General features: G+C 35.2%; 1 protein-coding gene across 10 annotated transcripts in view; it reads left to right on the plus strand.

The window, feature by feature from the left end:
• Positions 1 to 16,770, plus strand: part of CCDC30 (coiled-coil domain containing 30) — a 156,228-nt gene that overhangs the window by 115,229 nt on the left and 24,229 nt on the right. For all 10 annotated transcript variants that reach the window (XM_056795317.1, XM_007492928.3, XM_056795319.1 and 7 more), the window contains 4 exons: positions 1,188 to 1,350; positions 2,462 to 2,574; positions 12,876 to 13,017; positions 15,615 to 15,751. In XM_056795317.1, coding sequence (XP_056651295.1) covers positions 1,188 to 1,350; positions 2,462 to 2,574; positions 12,876 to 13,017; positions 15,615 to 15,751 — 555 coding nt within the window. The remainder of the gene's footprint in view (positions 1 to 1,187; positions 1,351 to 2,461; positions 2,575 to 12,875; positions 13,018 to 15,614; positions 15,752 to 16,770) is intronic.

A 16,770-nucleotide genomic window follows, 5' to 3' on the forward strand; every position in this document is an offset into this window, starting at 1 on the left:
GGGAGAGCATGATAATGCCTTGTATCTACTTTTTTCTAAAATGTTGGTCCAAGAGTATGCTGGTAAATGGTTAATAATTGGCTGGCTGAAAAGAAAAATGTACACATGATACACTTTTAAGTTTAATCTTAATTATTAACATTTTCTCCATTACTTTTTTAGTTTCCGAATATTAAAAAAAATAATGAATGAAGCCCTGATTTGAGGCTTGCCAATTTCTAAGGTGTAAATGTGCACAATGAAAATTTACTGATCAGCTCTTCGTCTAGCATTCCCTTGCCTTGGTCCTACAGAATGTTCAATTCTATACCAATTGCCATTATAATGATCAGATTCCTTATATATCAGTTGTCATACTTTAAATTGTTATGACAAAAGTTAATATTTATTTTGGTGTAGGTTTTTATGATCCAACCAAATGGAATAATCAGTAAGCTCTACTGCTCTTTTATTTTTTATCAAATATTATAACTTCTGATTTATGGACCAGGATTTGTTCACTGATTATTAGGGACTATCTTAGCACATTATGAATGAGTTATTTTTTGAGTGTTCCCAGGTTATATTTCAAAATTCTTGAGTTATCACTAAGTGTTATCCTTGATAAAATTAGCATGAAGGTCACTAGCTTATAATTCTTTTAAATCCTTACTTTCTGTCTTTGAATACTGTGTATTAGTTCTAAGGCAGAAGAATGACAAGGGCTAGGCAATAGGGGTTAAGTGACTTGCCCAGGGCCAAACAGATAAGAAATATCTGAGACCAGATTTGAAACCAGTACCTTCTTTTCTAGGCCTGGCTCTCTATTCACTGAGCCACCTAGCTGCCCCACCAATTTATAATTTAACACATACCAGAGTCTTAGACTTATTTCCTATATCAGAAAATGGGGATGTAATCATGCGAAGAAGGAGCCGGTGGTAGCAGAGAATTATTTAGGTTTGGAAAGAAGTAGGAGGGATAAAGATAGAGGGAACCAAAGCAGTATACTTTTTTTAATAAGTTTTCCACTTGCAAATACATTGGAGAAGTGGGAGATAAGCACACTCACTACCCAGCTGGAAGTCTCTCATGAGTATTGTTATAAGACTCTTGTTTGTGGGGGACAGAAACTGCATTTGTTCATTCTAGATACCTGTGCATCATATGGGCTCTATCACTACCTTATTGCTTTAACCTGTCCACAGCAAACAACTAAATCAAAATATAGAGGAACTCCAACAACACATAGAATACTTACATGCAAAAGAGGCTCTTCTGGAACAATCTAGTTGTAAGCAGCAGTTTAAGATTCAACAACAAGAGGCTCAACTTCAAATATTAGAAGATGAAAAGAAAATATCTGAAGAGGTAAGAGTAAAAGGAGAATGCATATTCTTGCTTTTGCCTTTCTTGAAGACCTAAACTACTTGATGAAGTTTGTAAAGTGATAGAAAATTAATAGAATTCTCCATTAGAGAGAATTCTCCAACAGCTCTTCTCTATTTTGAAAGTAATAATGTACTATCACATATAAAAATGTACTATCACATGTAAAAACTAACCCATTGACAATGGGACATTCTCTCTGAATTATTTTTCTTATGAAGTGGATGAGTCCATTAAAGTATTCCTCCACTGCTTCATCATGGTTTGGAGGTGACTCTGGGTTCTCAAAGGCTATGCCAGTGGAGTACAAACTCTAACAAGTCCTTCCAAACAGGAAGTTTACCAGTGACGTTTCTTTTTTAAAAATTTTACGTTAATTTGTTTTAAAGCATTTTCCTATGGTTACATGATTCATATTCTTTCCCTCCCCTTTTCCCTCCTCCCAGAGCCAACAATCAATTCCCCTGGGTTACCCAGGGATGATTCTTACCAAGCAGCCAGCCTAGTTAAGTTCAGAGGGGCTCATCACTAAAAGGCTGACTACTACCTGATAAGTTTTTGAACCACAGTAATTTGCAAGGACCATCTACTAAGGTGTAGAAGGGTTGTGATCTAAGTTGATTGAAGGAGTACCTACTTGGGCTAATAAAATCATGGATTCCTGAGGAAGGTCTTGGTTTACAGTGATCCGTTCACATGATTTCACTTGATCCCCTCCCCCCCATTGTGTCCAGTGGCCCAGCATTCAAGGTCCTTTATCTTTGGTATTCTCCCAACATAACCTACCCTATCTTTTTTTTTTCTCCTATATACATATGTAATATTCATTCTCATTTCTCTTATTTGTTCCCACTAGATAGGGCCTACAGCTCCTATCTACCATACCACATTGATTTCTTATTTCTATCCGTAGCTGCACAATTCACTTTGAATGAGTCCTATTGACCACTATTTGGTATTGATCTCCTCTTTCTCTGTACTTTCTCCCTATAGTTTATCACTTAAATATATTAATAGGGTATGTAAATGACCATGAGAATTAATTACCAAATTTTTTTTGAAGTTCTGTATACAAAATTCTTCTGTTTTCCAGCAAATTAAGAACAATCAGGAACTGTCAGAGAAGCTGTCTGCATTACAACAAGAGAAGGACACTTTAAGAGATGAATATAGGCATTTTTTGAACCAGCTGGATCTCCAAATGAGGTAAATAAGAGGCATCAGGATGAAATGCAAAGATAATCTACCAAACTAGAAGTAAAAAAATCTGAGTTCAAATCCAGGGTGCTCCACTTATTGGTTGAAAGTCACTTCCCTTCTGTTCTCATTTATCAGTAAAATGTAAATAATAATACATTGTTTACTTCTTAGAGTTATTATGAAAGTCCATTCAAAAGAAATTTTGGTATCAGTGAAATTGTTTGAGTGGTTTAAGAGCCTAGCCAGGCCTAGAGATGTGAGGTATTGGATTCAAATATGAACTCAGACACTTCTTAACTGTGTGACCCTGAGCAAGTCACTTAACCCCAATTGCCTAGCTCTCATCATTGTTCTGCCTTGGAACAAATATCCCCCCATTTCATCCTTTCCCAATAAATATTACATTAATATTGAATCTAAGACAGAAGGTGAGGGTTTTTTTTTAAAAAGAAGGGAAAAAAGATTTTGTATAGCAAAGTACTACATAAATGTAAAGCATTAGTATAAATTTATATGATTAAGAGTTGAAAATTATCTTAGAATATACCTCATTAGATCCTGTTATTTTACAGCTAAGAAAATTGAATAGTAGTAAAAATAGTAATGCCAGTAATACATTTAGAATAATTCCCCTAGAAAGCTGATATTTGTTAAAATATAATTCATAGAATAATTCCTTTGGGTTAAACAAGGAGGGATTAATTAATTAATTAAATTAGGTTGTCAGCTGTTGCTTCCCTGGGTCATCTCTGTCTAACTTCACCCCATAGTTATGGATTTGCCTCTTGGTACTTTCTCCTCAATGCTGCTTGTTTTTTTTTTTCCTAGGGTCTGAACTCTTCATGACTCTGTTCAGATTCTGTCAGTAATTATTTCAAAAGCTGCCCAGTCTCTACTTGTCTCTTCAACTAGAAATATAGTCTCTCTGCTTCTTCTGCCTTTCCAGTGAGTGGGCAGAGCCCCTTACAGGGCTTTGAGTTTTTATTCCTTTCTGGGTCAAAAGAATCCTCTCTCTACTTTTTGGTCATCCTGAGCCACTGCACTCCCCTACTTTAGTAGATCTCTGGTTTCATCTTGGTGGGTATACCCAACAATGGAGATCCACTTGTATAGATCTTCCTGTAAGTTTGACATAGGGAACCTACCCTACCCTACATGATAGAGTCTTCCTCAGGTTATTCTAGCTTTATGTGGATATCAGTGGAGAATGAAAGCTATCTATCAATGATCTCTCACATTTATTTATTATTATTATTTATTTATTATGACTAGTCAATCCTTTTTTCCCAATCATTCATTTCTTTGATCCTTTACTCTGCTTCTACATAATTACTCTTTGAAAAATGTTTCATATATACAGTTTATACCTTCTGTATACTTCTTTATTACATTTTATTCTGTGACCCATATTCCTGGGAAGACTATTATTTAAAGATTGATTTTTGTTTCAGAAAGAAACTTCAGATCATTAAAAGAACTGTATAGTTTCCCAAAGACAATCTAACCCACTTTTCTCCTTCTCTTCAATTTTTGGCCCATCTCATTTTTCATTTGCAGTGTCTGTCCAAATATAAAGATAGAGTTATAAATATATAGCTATATATATAGGGATAGATATATAGCTAGAGAGATAGACATGTTTCCCAAGATGTCTATCCAACTGTATATGATAGTCTATTTAATAAGCATTCTTTATCCACTTGTTTTTTTTCCCCTTCCTTAGCTAAGCCAAACTACTATTTATGTGTGGGATCTCATTAGAGATTCTTTGCAATGTTCCAGGGTTTTATGCAACAAATATGTCATCCACAAACAGCAGTACCTAAACAGGATAAACTAAACGCACTACCTCTAGAAGAGTCCCTCCTAAATTTTGACTGTCTATGGAATTTTCTTGGCAAAGATACTGGAGTGGTTTGCCATTTCCTTCTCCAGTAGCAAACAGGTTAAGTGACTTGCCCAAAGTCACACAGCTAAAATGTTTCTGAGACTGGATTTGAACTCAGGTCTTCCCGATTCCAAGCCCAGCATTCTATCCTTTGTGTCAACTGGTGTCAAATGAGTGTCATAAGGAATGATATTTAATGACTGATAGATAGGAAAGGTGTTTGTGAATGAGATAGAGTTTGAGATGGGCTTCAGAGGATTGGTTTGAATTTACCAGGTGAGGTGTTTGTAAAGGGAGAGAGGTGAGGAATAGAGAACAGTATGACAAATCATGGATTTAGGAAACTGTTGGATGTCTTTGGTGAACAAGAATAGCAGTTTGACTGAATTATGGAGCATGTAGAAGGCTTCTTTGAGATTAGACTAGTTTTAAAAAGTAAGATGGCACCAGATTAGCACCAGGCAATGACATTTATTCTAAAGGCTGTTTGGAGCCACTGAAGATCTTTGGGCAGAGGAGTGAGATGGCCAACTTTTTCATTTTGTGTATACATCAGGTTTTTTCTTTTCAATCACCTTAACTCTTAATTGGTTTATCTCATGTTCGAATCTTCCACTCTGGACTGGCTCCCTTTTAATCTTGGTTACATTAGTTTTGTTTTTGTACAAAAGCTTTTTAATTTAATATAATCAAAATTATTCATTTTATATCTTATAATACTTATTCTCATTAGGTCATAAATTCTTCCCTTCTCCAAAGATCTGCCAGGTAAACAATTCTATATTCCCCTGATTTAGTTATGATATCACTATTTATATCTAAATCATATCCATTTTGACCTTATCTTAGTATAGGGTCTGAGATAGTGGTCTATATCTAGCTTCTGCCATACTGTTTTCAAATTATCCCAAGCAGTTTTTGTTAAATAGTGAGTTCTTATTACAATACTTGGGATTTAGGGGTTTATCAAACACTAGGTTGCCAAGGTCATTTGCCCTGTATATTGTGTATCTAATCTATTCCATTGATCTGCCATTCTATTTCTTAGCCAGTACCAGATTGTTTTGATGATTCCTGCTTATAATACAGTTTGAGATCTGGGACTATTAGGCCACCTTCCTTCACATTGTTTTTACTAGTTCCCTTGATATTCTTGACATTTTGTTCTTCTAGATGAATTTCGTTATTATTTTTTCTAGTTCTTTAAAAAAAATGGTAGTTTGGTATGTCACTGAATAAATAAATAAATTTAGGTAGAATGGTTATTTTTGTTATATTAGCTTGACTTATCCAATTGCTTAGATCTGACTTTTTATTATAATTTCTGTGTTTGCCTTGACAAGAAGGTTCCAGGTATTTTATATTGTTTAGAGTAATTTAAATAGAATTTCTATTTCTAACTCTTGTTGCTGGACTTTGTTGGTAATATATAGAAATGGTAATGATTTATGTGGGTTTATTTTGTATCCTGCAACTTCACTAAATTTATTTCACCTAAATTTTTAGTGGATTCTCTAGTATTCTCCAAGTATACCATCATATCATCTTCAAAGAGTGAGTTTAATTTCTTCATTGCCTACTTTAATTTCTTCAATTTCTTTTTCTTACCTTATTGCTAAAGCTAGCTTTTGTAATACAGTATTAAATAATAATGATGATAATGGGCATCCTTGCTTCACGCCTGATCTTATTGAGAAGACTTCTAACTTATCCCCATTGCAGATGATACTTGTTGAAGGTTTTAGGTAGATACTACTTAACATTTTAAGGAATGACCCATTTATTCCTATACTTTGTAGTGTTAAAAACCTAATAGGAATGTTGTCAAAGGCTTTTTCTGCATCTATTGAGATAATCATGTGATTTCTGTTAGTTTGGTTATTGATATGGTCAATTATGCTAATAGTTTTCCTAATATTAAAGCATCCCTGCATTCTTGTATAAATCCCACCTGATCATACTGAATGATCCTTGTGCTCTATTGCTATAGACTACTTGCTAGTACCTTATTTAAAAATTTTGCATCTATATTCATTAATGAAATTAGCCTCTCATTTCCTTTCTGTTTTCACTCTTCCTGGCTTAGGTAATAGTACCATATTCATTTCATAAAAAGAACTTGATAGAGTCCTTTCTCTGCCCATTTCCCCCAAATAGTTTATGTAGTTTAGGGATTAATTGTTTTTTAAATGTTTGATATGACTCCTTCTTATGACTTATGACTCCTTCTAACCCTGGGAATTTTTTCTTAGGGAGTTCATTGATGACTTATTCAATTTCTTTTTTCTGATATTATTTAAGAATTCTATTTTCTCTTTTGTTAATCTGGACAATTTGGACTTTTCTAAATATTCATCCATTTCACTTAGATTGTCAGATTTATTGGCGTATAATTGGGCAAAATAGCTCCTAATGATTGCTTTAATTTCCTCTTCATTGGTGGTGAGTTCACTTTCATTTTTGATACTGATTATTTGATTTTCTTCTTTCCTTTTTTAAATCAAATTAACCAAAACTGTCTGTTTTATTTTTTTCTAGTCTTATTTATTAGTTCAAAAGTTCTTTTACTTTCTTTTTCCTCCATCTTAGAAGCACTACTGTGTATTCATTCTAAGACAGAAGACCAGTAAGAGCTAGGCAATGGGGGTTAAGTGATTTGCCCAGGGACAAATAGCTAGGAAGTGTTTGAGGCCAAATTTGAACCTACAGCCTCCCATCCCTAGGCCTACCTCTCAATCCTCTGAACTACCCAGCTGCTCCCCCCCCTTTACTTTCAATTTTATTAATTTCTCCTTTAATTTTTAGGATTTCTGATTTAGTCTTTATTTGAGGATTTTTAATTTGTTCTTTTTCTATTTATTTTAGTTGCATGCCAAATCCATTGATCTGCAATTTCTCTCTTTAATTGATGAAAGCTTTTAGAGATATAAATTTTCCCCTAAGTACTATTTGGCTGTAACCCATGAATTTTGATATGTTGTGTCCTCATTGTCATTCTCATTAATGAAATTGTTTGTTTCTATAATTTGTTCTTTCACCTTCCCTTTTTATTTAGCTTCCAATTAATTTTGTATTTGTTTCCATGGAGCCTTATCAATCATAATTTTTATTGTTTTATTATCTGAAAAAGATGCAGTTATTATTTCTGCTTTCTACATTTGGTTGTAAAGTTATGTCCTAATACAAGGTTAGTTTTTGTGTAAGAACCATGTATTGCTGAAAACAAGGTATATTCCTTTCTGTTTCCACTCAGTTCTCTCCAGAGATCTGTTAGTTCTAATTTTTCTAAGATTTCATGCACCTCCTTTACTTCTTTCTTGTTTGTTTTTGTTTTTGTTTGATTTATCTAGATCTGAAAGGGGGGAAGTTGAAGTCCCCACTAGTATAGTTTTACTGTCTGTTTCCTCCTAAAGTTCATTTAATTTCTCCTTTAAAAATTTAAGGACTATATCATTTGGTATATATATGTTTAATATTGATTATTACTTCATTATTTATAATACCTTTCAGTAAGATGTAATTTTCTTGGGGGCAGCTGGGTAGCTCAGTGGATTGAGAGCCAGGCCTAGAGACAGGAGGTCCTAGGTTCAGATCTGGCCTCAGACACTTCCCAGCTGTGTGACCCTGGGCAAGTCACTTCACCCCCATTGCCTAGCCCTTACCACTCTTCTGCCTTGGAGCCAATACACAGTATTGACTCCAAGATGGAAGGTAAGGGTTTAAAAAAAAAGATGTAATTTCCTTCCTTATCTCTTTTAATCAAATCTATTTTTGCCATACTTTTGTCTGAGATCATGATTGCTTCTCCTGCTTTTCTTTACTTTATATGATGCACAATAAATTTTGCTCTAGCCCCTTATCTTTACTCTGTATGTGTCTCCCTGCTATCCACTTCCATTTTGAGTGAGTTCATCCAATTCACATTCATAGTTATGATTACCAACTGTGCATTCCCCTCCATTTTGTTTTCCTGCTTCTTCTTTCATTCTGTCCCTCCTCACCAGTGTTTTGCTTTTTATCATTCCCTCCACTTCTCCCTCCCTCTTATAAAAACCCCCTGCTCTTGTCTCATGAAGTTATTAGCTTCTCTTTGCCCAGTTCTGATTTTTAAACAATTATTTTCTCCCATGAGCTTTTGAGCCTCTTTTTTTTTTACTCATTTCTTCTTGCATTGCTTTCATTTCCCTTCCCCATTTTCTCTCTGCCTCTCTTAATTGATTTTTTAAAAATGTTTTAACTTTTCCAGAATCTGAAACCAATTCACCTTTTTCTTTGAAGTTTTGCATGTGTTTTCTTTGCTTTCACGGTCCCCTTCTGTGTCTGTGCCTTGCTTTTGGTCACCATAAAATTTTTCTATGGTTAGTTGTGTGTTGGGTATTTTTTTAATGTTTGCTAATTTTTCTAGTTTTTTTTCTTGACTTTCACTTTTATTTTAAAGATAGGCTATTCTCAGGGAGGATAGGATATTCTCTTAAACTTAATTCTTTCTTGATGGTATCCTTAGCCTTATTTCTGGATTTCTGCAAGTTTCAGTTCTTCCAAGGTGGTGTGATGGCCCTTGCACTGGGAGCTCTGAAAGCCATCTTCCACTGCTGATTCAGTCACCCCCTGAGATTGCTAATGACTCAGACTTGGGTGGGACCTGTTAGTCTCCCTCTGGGCTGGATTGGGTCAGGCAAACTATACACTGACTTTCCCCGGGGCTCCACCTTGAGCTTTGGTAAGGAGTAGCTAGGTCTGGGCTCCCACAGACCAGCATCCTGGGATTTGTCTTCACTGGAGATCAAGAGGCCTAGCTCTGGGTTTACACCATCCTGTAGTGCCACACTGACTGCCTTAAACTGAGATTCAGGTCCTCACTACAAGCTTGGACTGGGGCCCCTTGCCTTATTATGGGCTTACACAGATCAGGCACACAAACCACCATGGGCTGGAATTCAGAGTGTGAAAGGGAATTCAGAACCTGGAACATTGTGTGTGTGTGTGTGTGTGTGTGTGTGTGTGCGCGTGTGTGTGTGTGTGTGTGCATGCACAAGCGTGTGTCAGGTGTATGTGTTTCTTGTTGATTTTTGTTGTAGCCTCCTGCTGGCTGCGTTCTCTTCTCAGTCCAGTGACGTATACACTTTTTGCTTACCTTTCAAGTTGTTCTCTATGTGAAAGTTGCTTCACTCCATCTCCTTTTTGGTTCTTTCATTCTAGTATTCATTTGGTGCCATTATTTTAAGATTGGTTGGAGAGGATTCTCATTGTGGTTTTTAGTTTTCCCTGATCCTACTCCACCATCTTGGTTCCACCACCTCTTTTTTTTTTTAATAACTATGCACATATGAAGGTTACAGGGCAGTCTTTCAGTTGTTATGGTTTTTAGTTTTGGTTACATTCCATGGATCTGTAATTTCACAGGTGAGGATCCTTCTCCAAGTGATATAGATTGAAACCAACCCAAATCTTTTCATCCTGTGTGACTCTTGTCCATGATTTTCTATAAACCCATCATAGCTGGTCTTTTGAAAGCCTTTGAGGCCTTCCTTTTGTTCTCAACAGTATTATTGTCCATATGTCTTTAATCTATTGCCTCTCAATCCCTGAACCAATTTGTTCTACTGCCTTGCTTATGTTCCTGGATAAAGAGTTTTTCACTACTTTAGGTACACATAATTTTTGGTGTTTTGATATAGCCCACAAGAATCTTCCCATAACCATTTAGGTTATTTGTAGTTTTTAATTCTTCTGAGACTGCCTAATGATTTTCAGTCATGTAGCATCACCAGCAGATTAACTGGCATTAAAGACGTGGGCTTTTGCTGTATCAGGCTGTTTCAATTCAATCCAATAAACATTTATTAAATGCTTCCTGTGTTCAAGGAAAGTACTATAGTATGATGCTAGGGATATAAAGAAATAATTCCTGCCCTCAAGGACATAGATAATCAAACACAAGATAATTAGAAAAGGAAGAGGGCATGGCCAAAGAAATCAAAGATAGCTTCACAGAGGAAGTGATGGTTGAGATGAACCTCAAAAGAAGATAATAAGAATTTTGCAAGACAGTGTCAAACAAGAAATACATTCCAGGGATGGGTAATGAGATCCTGTAAAACTCTGTTTACTTTCCCAGATGAGAAATCAGGGGTCCCTCCCCTGATTGCTTCCTCATACTCAGTTTAAAGTACAATTAATTTTCCATCACATTTGTCTAAGATACAAATATATTTACAGATTAATTTAATGGATTACCTGTCCCATATATACCTAAAACCTGAATAAATATAGTATTTCATCCACTTTGTTTTCCTACTTTTTTTGCATTATTGTGATTTCAGCCTTTATAGTATTTGGAAGCTTGATTCAATTAGTATAATGTTTTTTACACATAAAAACATTTGGAGAACTTCAAATCTTGTACTCAAAACAAATAAAATGTACACTGGAACTTTGCTTAAAATAAAAGAAGGTAGCCTGGTCATAGAAAGAACACTAGCTCTGTGGTCAGAAGACCTGGGTTCAAATCCCACTACTTATATGCTTATATATACTTACATATATACTTATATTCCATACTTACTTGTATGACCTTGGGCAAGGTTACCTAACGTCCCCTAAACTTTGTTTTTTTTCCATCTAGAAAATGATGAGATTAGATTAGGTGGCCTCCTAGTTCCCTTCTACCTCCATATCTCTGCTTCTATGACATTGAAAGAAAGCAACAAAGCCTGGTTCATTGAAAAAGTATTTATTAGAACATCTTTCAGAGGCATTAACATGCAATGAAGAGTGCTGAACTTAAAGTGACAGGACTTGAAATTGAATCCTATACATATCCATGTGACCTTTGAGCTAATTACCCAAATGAGGGGGTTGGATGACCCTTCAACTCCATATAGTCCTAATATTGCTTCCAACTCCAAATCTATGCATGATACCATGAAATGCTATTCACTGCAGTGTATAATTTGTTGTAAAGGTCTGTCTCAGACTTAATGCAAATGAATGTTTGTTTCTAAAGCCCCAAAAGGGCATTATTCAGTTTCATTTTAAAGTAGTCACATGACATGGATTCCAAAGACAGCATTGTAAGAGGTTCCAATGTACTTAAGAATATATAGGATGTTGCAGTTTCAAAATTAGCTCCATAGACTCATCTTACACTGATAAGTTCATAGGATAATACTATCTTAGATTTAAAGTTGGAAATTGGAAGGACTTTAGAGGTCATCTTGTCCAACTCCTTTATTTTATAAATGAGGAAACTAAGGGGCAGAATGGTTAAGTAATGTGTAAAGGATCAAGTAACAAGTGACAGAGCTGAGATTTAAATATATAGGTCCTTTGATTACAAATCCATTGATTTTTTTGCTATACCATAGGGCCTTCAACCAGTATTTGTTAAGCAACTATTATGTACCAGGCACCAAGTTGAGCACCAGGGGAAGGGAGAAAAGGATTCTGTACTTACATTTTAGTGGGGGAACCACATCTATCTAGTAAGTAGATTTGTAGAGTTTTGCAAAATCATTTGGGGTGTGATGGTGAGGAAGGCTTTGGTTAGAAGTATCCCTTGGACTGAGTCTTGAAAGAACCTAAGAATTCCAAGAGGAAGAAGTAAAGGAGGACCATCCTTGGAATGGGGAGCAGCCTAAACAAAGGCATGTGATTGAAAGAAGTCATAAATACAGTCTAAAAATGAGAGCTATTAACCATGGGATTAACTGGATTGAATTAGCCACACAGGGGACATTGAATTTAGATATCAGACATCACTCAGAAAAAGTAGTCAAGGAGTTACCTCACTAGTCCCAATTGAAAACAAGGGTTGAAATAAGCAATAGAAATCAGAAATTCATTTTTTAAAAAAAACCTTGCCATCTATCTCAAAATCAAAACAAAGTATCAATTCTAAGGCAGAAGAGTGGTAAGGGCTGAGCAATTGGAGTTATGTAACTTTCCTGGGGTCACACAGTTAGAAAGGTTCTGAATTCAGATTTAAACCCAGGATCTCCTATTTCCAGGCCTGGCTATCTACTTAGCTGTCCCCATAAATTATTTTTAATAGCACATCCCAGGTAAGTTTCAAACTAACAAAGTGCTTGAACTTTCTGCCTCCTTTTATGGGATAATACCAATGATTCCATTTTCCATTGCATGTGGGGACAGATGTGAGAGTAGCCAAAGGTCAATAAATGTTGCCAAGATCTCCAGAATAGAAAAATCAGAAAGACCATCAAGAAGATGAACGGATCATTCTTTAGGATTCAGTTAATTACTTTTTGATCAGTGTTTCCATGGCCATTTATTGAATGTAATTTTTGTTGCATTGTGGTTTGAAAAAAATGTATTTCATATTTTTCCTAAAAAAAAAGATGAGTGAGGGGGTCCTGACATTATGTATGTGGTTATACACTTGTGTTTATTTCTACAGAAATTATAATGAGAAACACCACCATCATAAAGCTAAGCTTCGTAAAGCTAAGGAACGTTTAACAAATGAAGTGGAACAACGAGATGGGAGGATTAAACAACTTGAAAATGAAATTGAGGGAATGCAGAAACTAATGGAAAAGGTGAGAAGGAAAGAGCAGCATACTGATGATGAGGGTGATAGGAAATGAAAGATTTTTTTCATTTCAAGATTGAAAGGCTAGTTATTCCATTTATTATGACTCTTCTAAGTCAGTCAACAAGCATTTTTTTTAAGTGCCTACTAAGGATCAGTCCTGTGCTAGGCATTAAGAGTATAAAGACCAAAATGCAGCAGAACTGGTTCTCTAGGAGCTTGTGTTTTTTCAAGGATGACAACATGTACATATATAAAGGTATATAGAATATATCATCAAGTTATATGGCTCCACAGAAAAATGCATTAGGCAGCTTCTCCATGTTTTAAAATTTTTTTCTCAATTGATATTAAAATGTCATATGAACTTAAGTGTACATTTCATTTATATTCACTAAGGGAAAATAGGGACTGAAGACTTTGAGCTTGTATCCAGAGGCAAAAATGAACCAGTAGATTGAGTTGATATGTATAAATACCTTGTTCTCTTGCAAATAAGGCACAACAAGCATAAAGCTGTCAAAAAGAAATCTGTGGCTATATATGTCAAGAGATTTACTGGCATCCTGAAGTCAAAGCTGAGGGTGAAGAAAACATTGAAAGTAACTAATACCTGTTCAATACTAGTCTTGACATATTCTTTTGGAACTGTAAAATGGACCTAAATAGATTTGAAAATCCTAACAAAAGTCATACAGTTAACATTTTCTTGTTTAAAAAAATTCAGAAGAATGATTGCTAGACTCCTCAGAGTACATGATAAATAGGTTAAAGACTTAGAGAAGTAACTTTTGTTATAAGCAGACATCACTTCACTAAACAAGTAATGTGTGATGTAAGGCACACACCTGGGAAATTGTCTAATGTTAAACAGAAGCAGTTTACCTCTGGATGGAAGCTAAAAGATACCCAAGATCTAAGAATGGAACAAAAAAAGGTACTCTAGGTGACATTCCCATTAATTCTATGATAACAATAATGAAATGCTGAACAAATGACTGAGATATACAGTCTTGCTTATAGACACAAAAAGGTCCACCAGTTGAGGACCAGGCCATCACAATAAAAAATTGCAGGACCTTGGATATTGCCATCAATGTAAATTCTGTAAGGAAAATAGAAAGTGTATACATCTCACTGCAGATGGCAAAAATTTAGCATTTACCCGACAAGACACTACCTGGTAACTAGAACAATACATCAGAAGCTCACTCTCTTATATAAATAGAAGACCAGCCCCCAGGCTAAAAATATAAACCTCAAAACATCTTGGAGAATTCAACATATAAACCATACTATAACAGCAGTTATCATAGAACGGTTGCCCACAATCACCAAAACTTTAAGAATGATGTTTTTAATAGATGTCACCATACCAGATACCCATAATCTCCAAGAGTGAATGAAAATCTTTCAAAATATTGAGACTTAATGGAGAAAATAAAAACCAAAGATGATTTCAATTTGCCTATTTTTATTCAGTTACAAAAGTAATTTTTTAAGTCATCTATGCAGTTGTCCAAGGAACATTAAATATAGAAAATAATAGGATAGCAACTTGCCCCAAGACTGTTTCTATCTGAACTCCATCAAAAGAGAGGAAATAAACAAGATTGATAACAATAAAAACTGGCATGTATATAGTGCTTTAGAGTTTGTAAAGCATTTCTAGAATCTTATTTCATTTGACCTTCACAATAACCCTGTGAGGTAGTCATTATCCCCATTTTACAGATGAGAAAACATGTCTGTAAAGTTGAATAACTTGCCGAGGGCCAAACACAGAGCTTAAGCTAGTAAGCCATATAAAAGAATGCTCCACATCACTAATAAGAGAAATGCTTTCAATCCAATGATACTGGCTTCCTTGATGTTTCTTAAAACATTTGTCATTGCTTGGCATTTTCCCTCGCTCTCCTCCATTCCTGAAATGTTCTTCTTCCTCATCTCTGCTTCCCGACTTCTCTGTCTTCCTTCAAATCCCAGCTAAAATTTCTCCTTCAACAGGAGGCCTTTCTTAGTGCCTCTTAGCTTAGCACCCTCTCTCCAATGATTATTTCCAGTTTATTCCAAATAAGCATAGTTATTTGCATTTCCCCCATTAGACTGTGAGCTCTTTGAGAGCAGGGACTGTCTTACCTTTCTTTGGATCCCCACAACTTAGCACAGTACCTGGCATGTAGCAGGCACTTAATATTTTTTATCTGATTGACCTGCAAAATGCCTGTAAAGGTATAGATGAAATCATAAATCTTTGCAACATAAGTATAAACAAGAAATAAAGATCTAAAGACCAAATAATATATAAAATTAGCAAGAAAGAATGCCAAAATCAACCTAAATTTTCTCTTCTGAATAAAAATAGAAAACAACTCCCAGAAAAGAATATAAAATTCAAAATCACTTTAAATTTCTAGGAAAAGACCGATTCATTTGAACTGGGATATATTAATTGCCTAAGATACAAAGAGAAAAATGAAAAACAGCCTCTGCCTTCATGGAATTATATCCTGCTGTAAGCCACATAATTAACCCACAATTTATTCCAAAAGAGTAATTCCTGAAAATGATATGTTTACTATCAGCAAGCTTCTTTTTTCCTAGGAGAAGGCATTCCAGGATCAAGTTACCACACAGAATGAAAATCTACTCCTTGAAAAGAGGCAACTTTTAGAGAAATTAACAGACCAAGATGAAACTATACAAGGCAATAAATGGATGATCTCTTCAGTTCAGAATAGGTGAGGATTTATTGTCTAAGAATATGATTCTTTTTCTCTCAAAATGAGTTGATATGCTCCTCAAAAATGATATTACTAATTAAAGAAAAGGAAAACAGACACATTTTTAATTCTTTAAAATATCCCACAATCTGCTATCTTATAAGATCCTAGATTTAGAGCTTTTAAAAAAAAAGGACCTTAGGGGTTATCTAGTCTAATGCTCCACTTTATAGATAAGAAAGTTGAAGTCCAAAGATGTTAAATGATTTGTTAATAGTTCACACAGTTAGTTAAGGGCAGAATTGAAATTCAAACTTAAGTATCCTGACTTCAAATCCAACATGACTTCTACTACTTACATTGTGACTATAAGTAGAATCCATACCCTAATCCCTAAACCCCTCTTTTGGGAAGTGAATTATTTTCAGGAACAGTAACATTCATGACTATCTAATAGCTGTTATTATGGTTTCATTGATTAAGTGTAGTTCAATAATGTCATTATTACAGTGTTCAAGAGGTTAAACTGGATGGTAGGCTAGCTGGGGTGGGATATGCATAATTCATCATTTGTTAGAACTGGGATCTCAGAGATTCTCTATTCCAGCTACTTTAATGAGAATCAATCACCTCACTGAGTGATATGGTGAACCATGGGAAAAGAACCCACTGACATCAAGTCAAAGCATCAGGCACTACTGGAACTATTCTTCCAAAACTCCTTGAATAATATACCTTAAGGTACACATATACACACATATTAAGGTAGCTTACAGGAATTTGTGAAGATTGATCTTCTAATCCCTCCTCACTCTATTTGATGGGGAAAATAGCAACATTCCAGAAACTTCTCATTATCTAGTACTAGGATAAACCTAGTGAAGGAAGGGATGGGGGAAAATGATAAAGAATTATGATAACTGCTTTAAAATGGGAGGAAATTGGTTTCCTGAGGAATACTTTTTAAAGTATTCTACACTTCCACTCTGCACATTTTCTGCATGTGAACCCAAGAGATGGATTAAACATATATCCAA

The sequence above is a fragment of the Monodelphis domestica genome, chromosome 4 (assembly GCF_027887165.1).
Source record: "Monodelphis domestica isolate mMonDom1 chromosome 4, mMonDom1.pri, whole genome shotgun sequence".
Lineage (NCBI taxonomy): Eukaryota > Metazoa > Chordata > Mammalia > Didelphimorphia > Didelphidae > Monodelphis > Monodelphis domestica.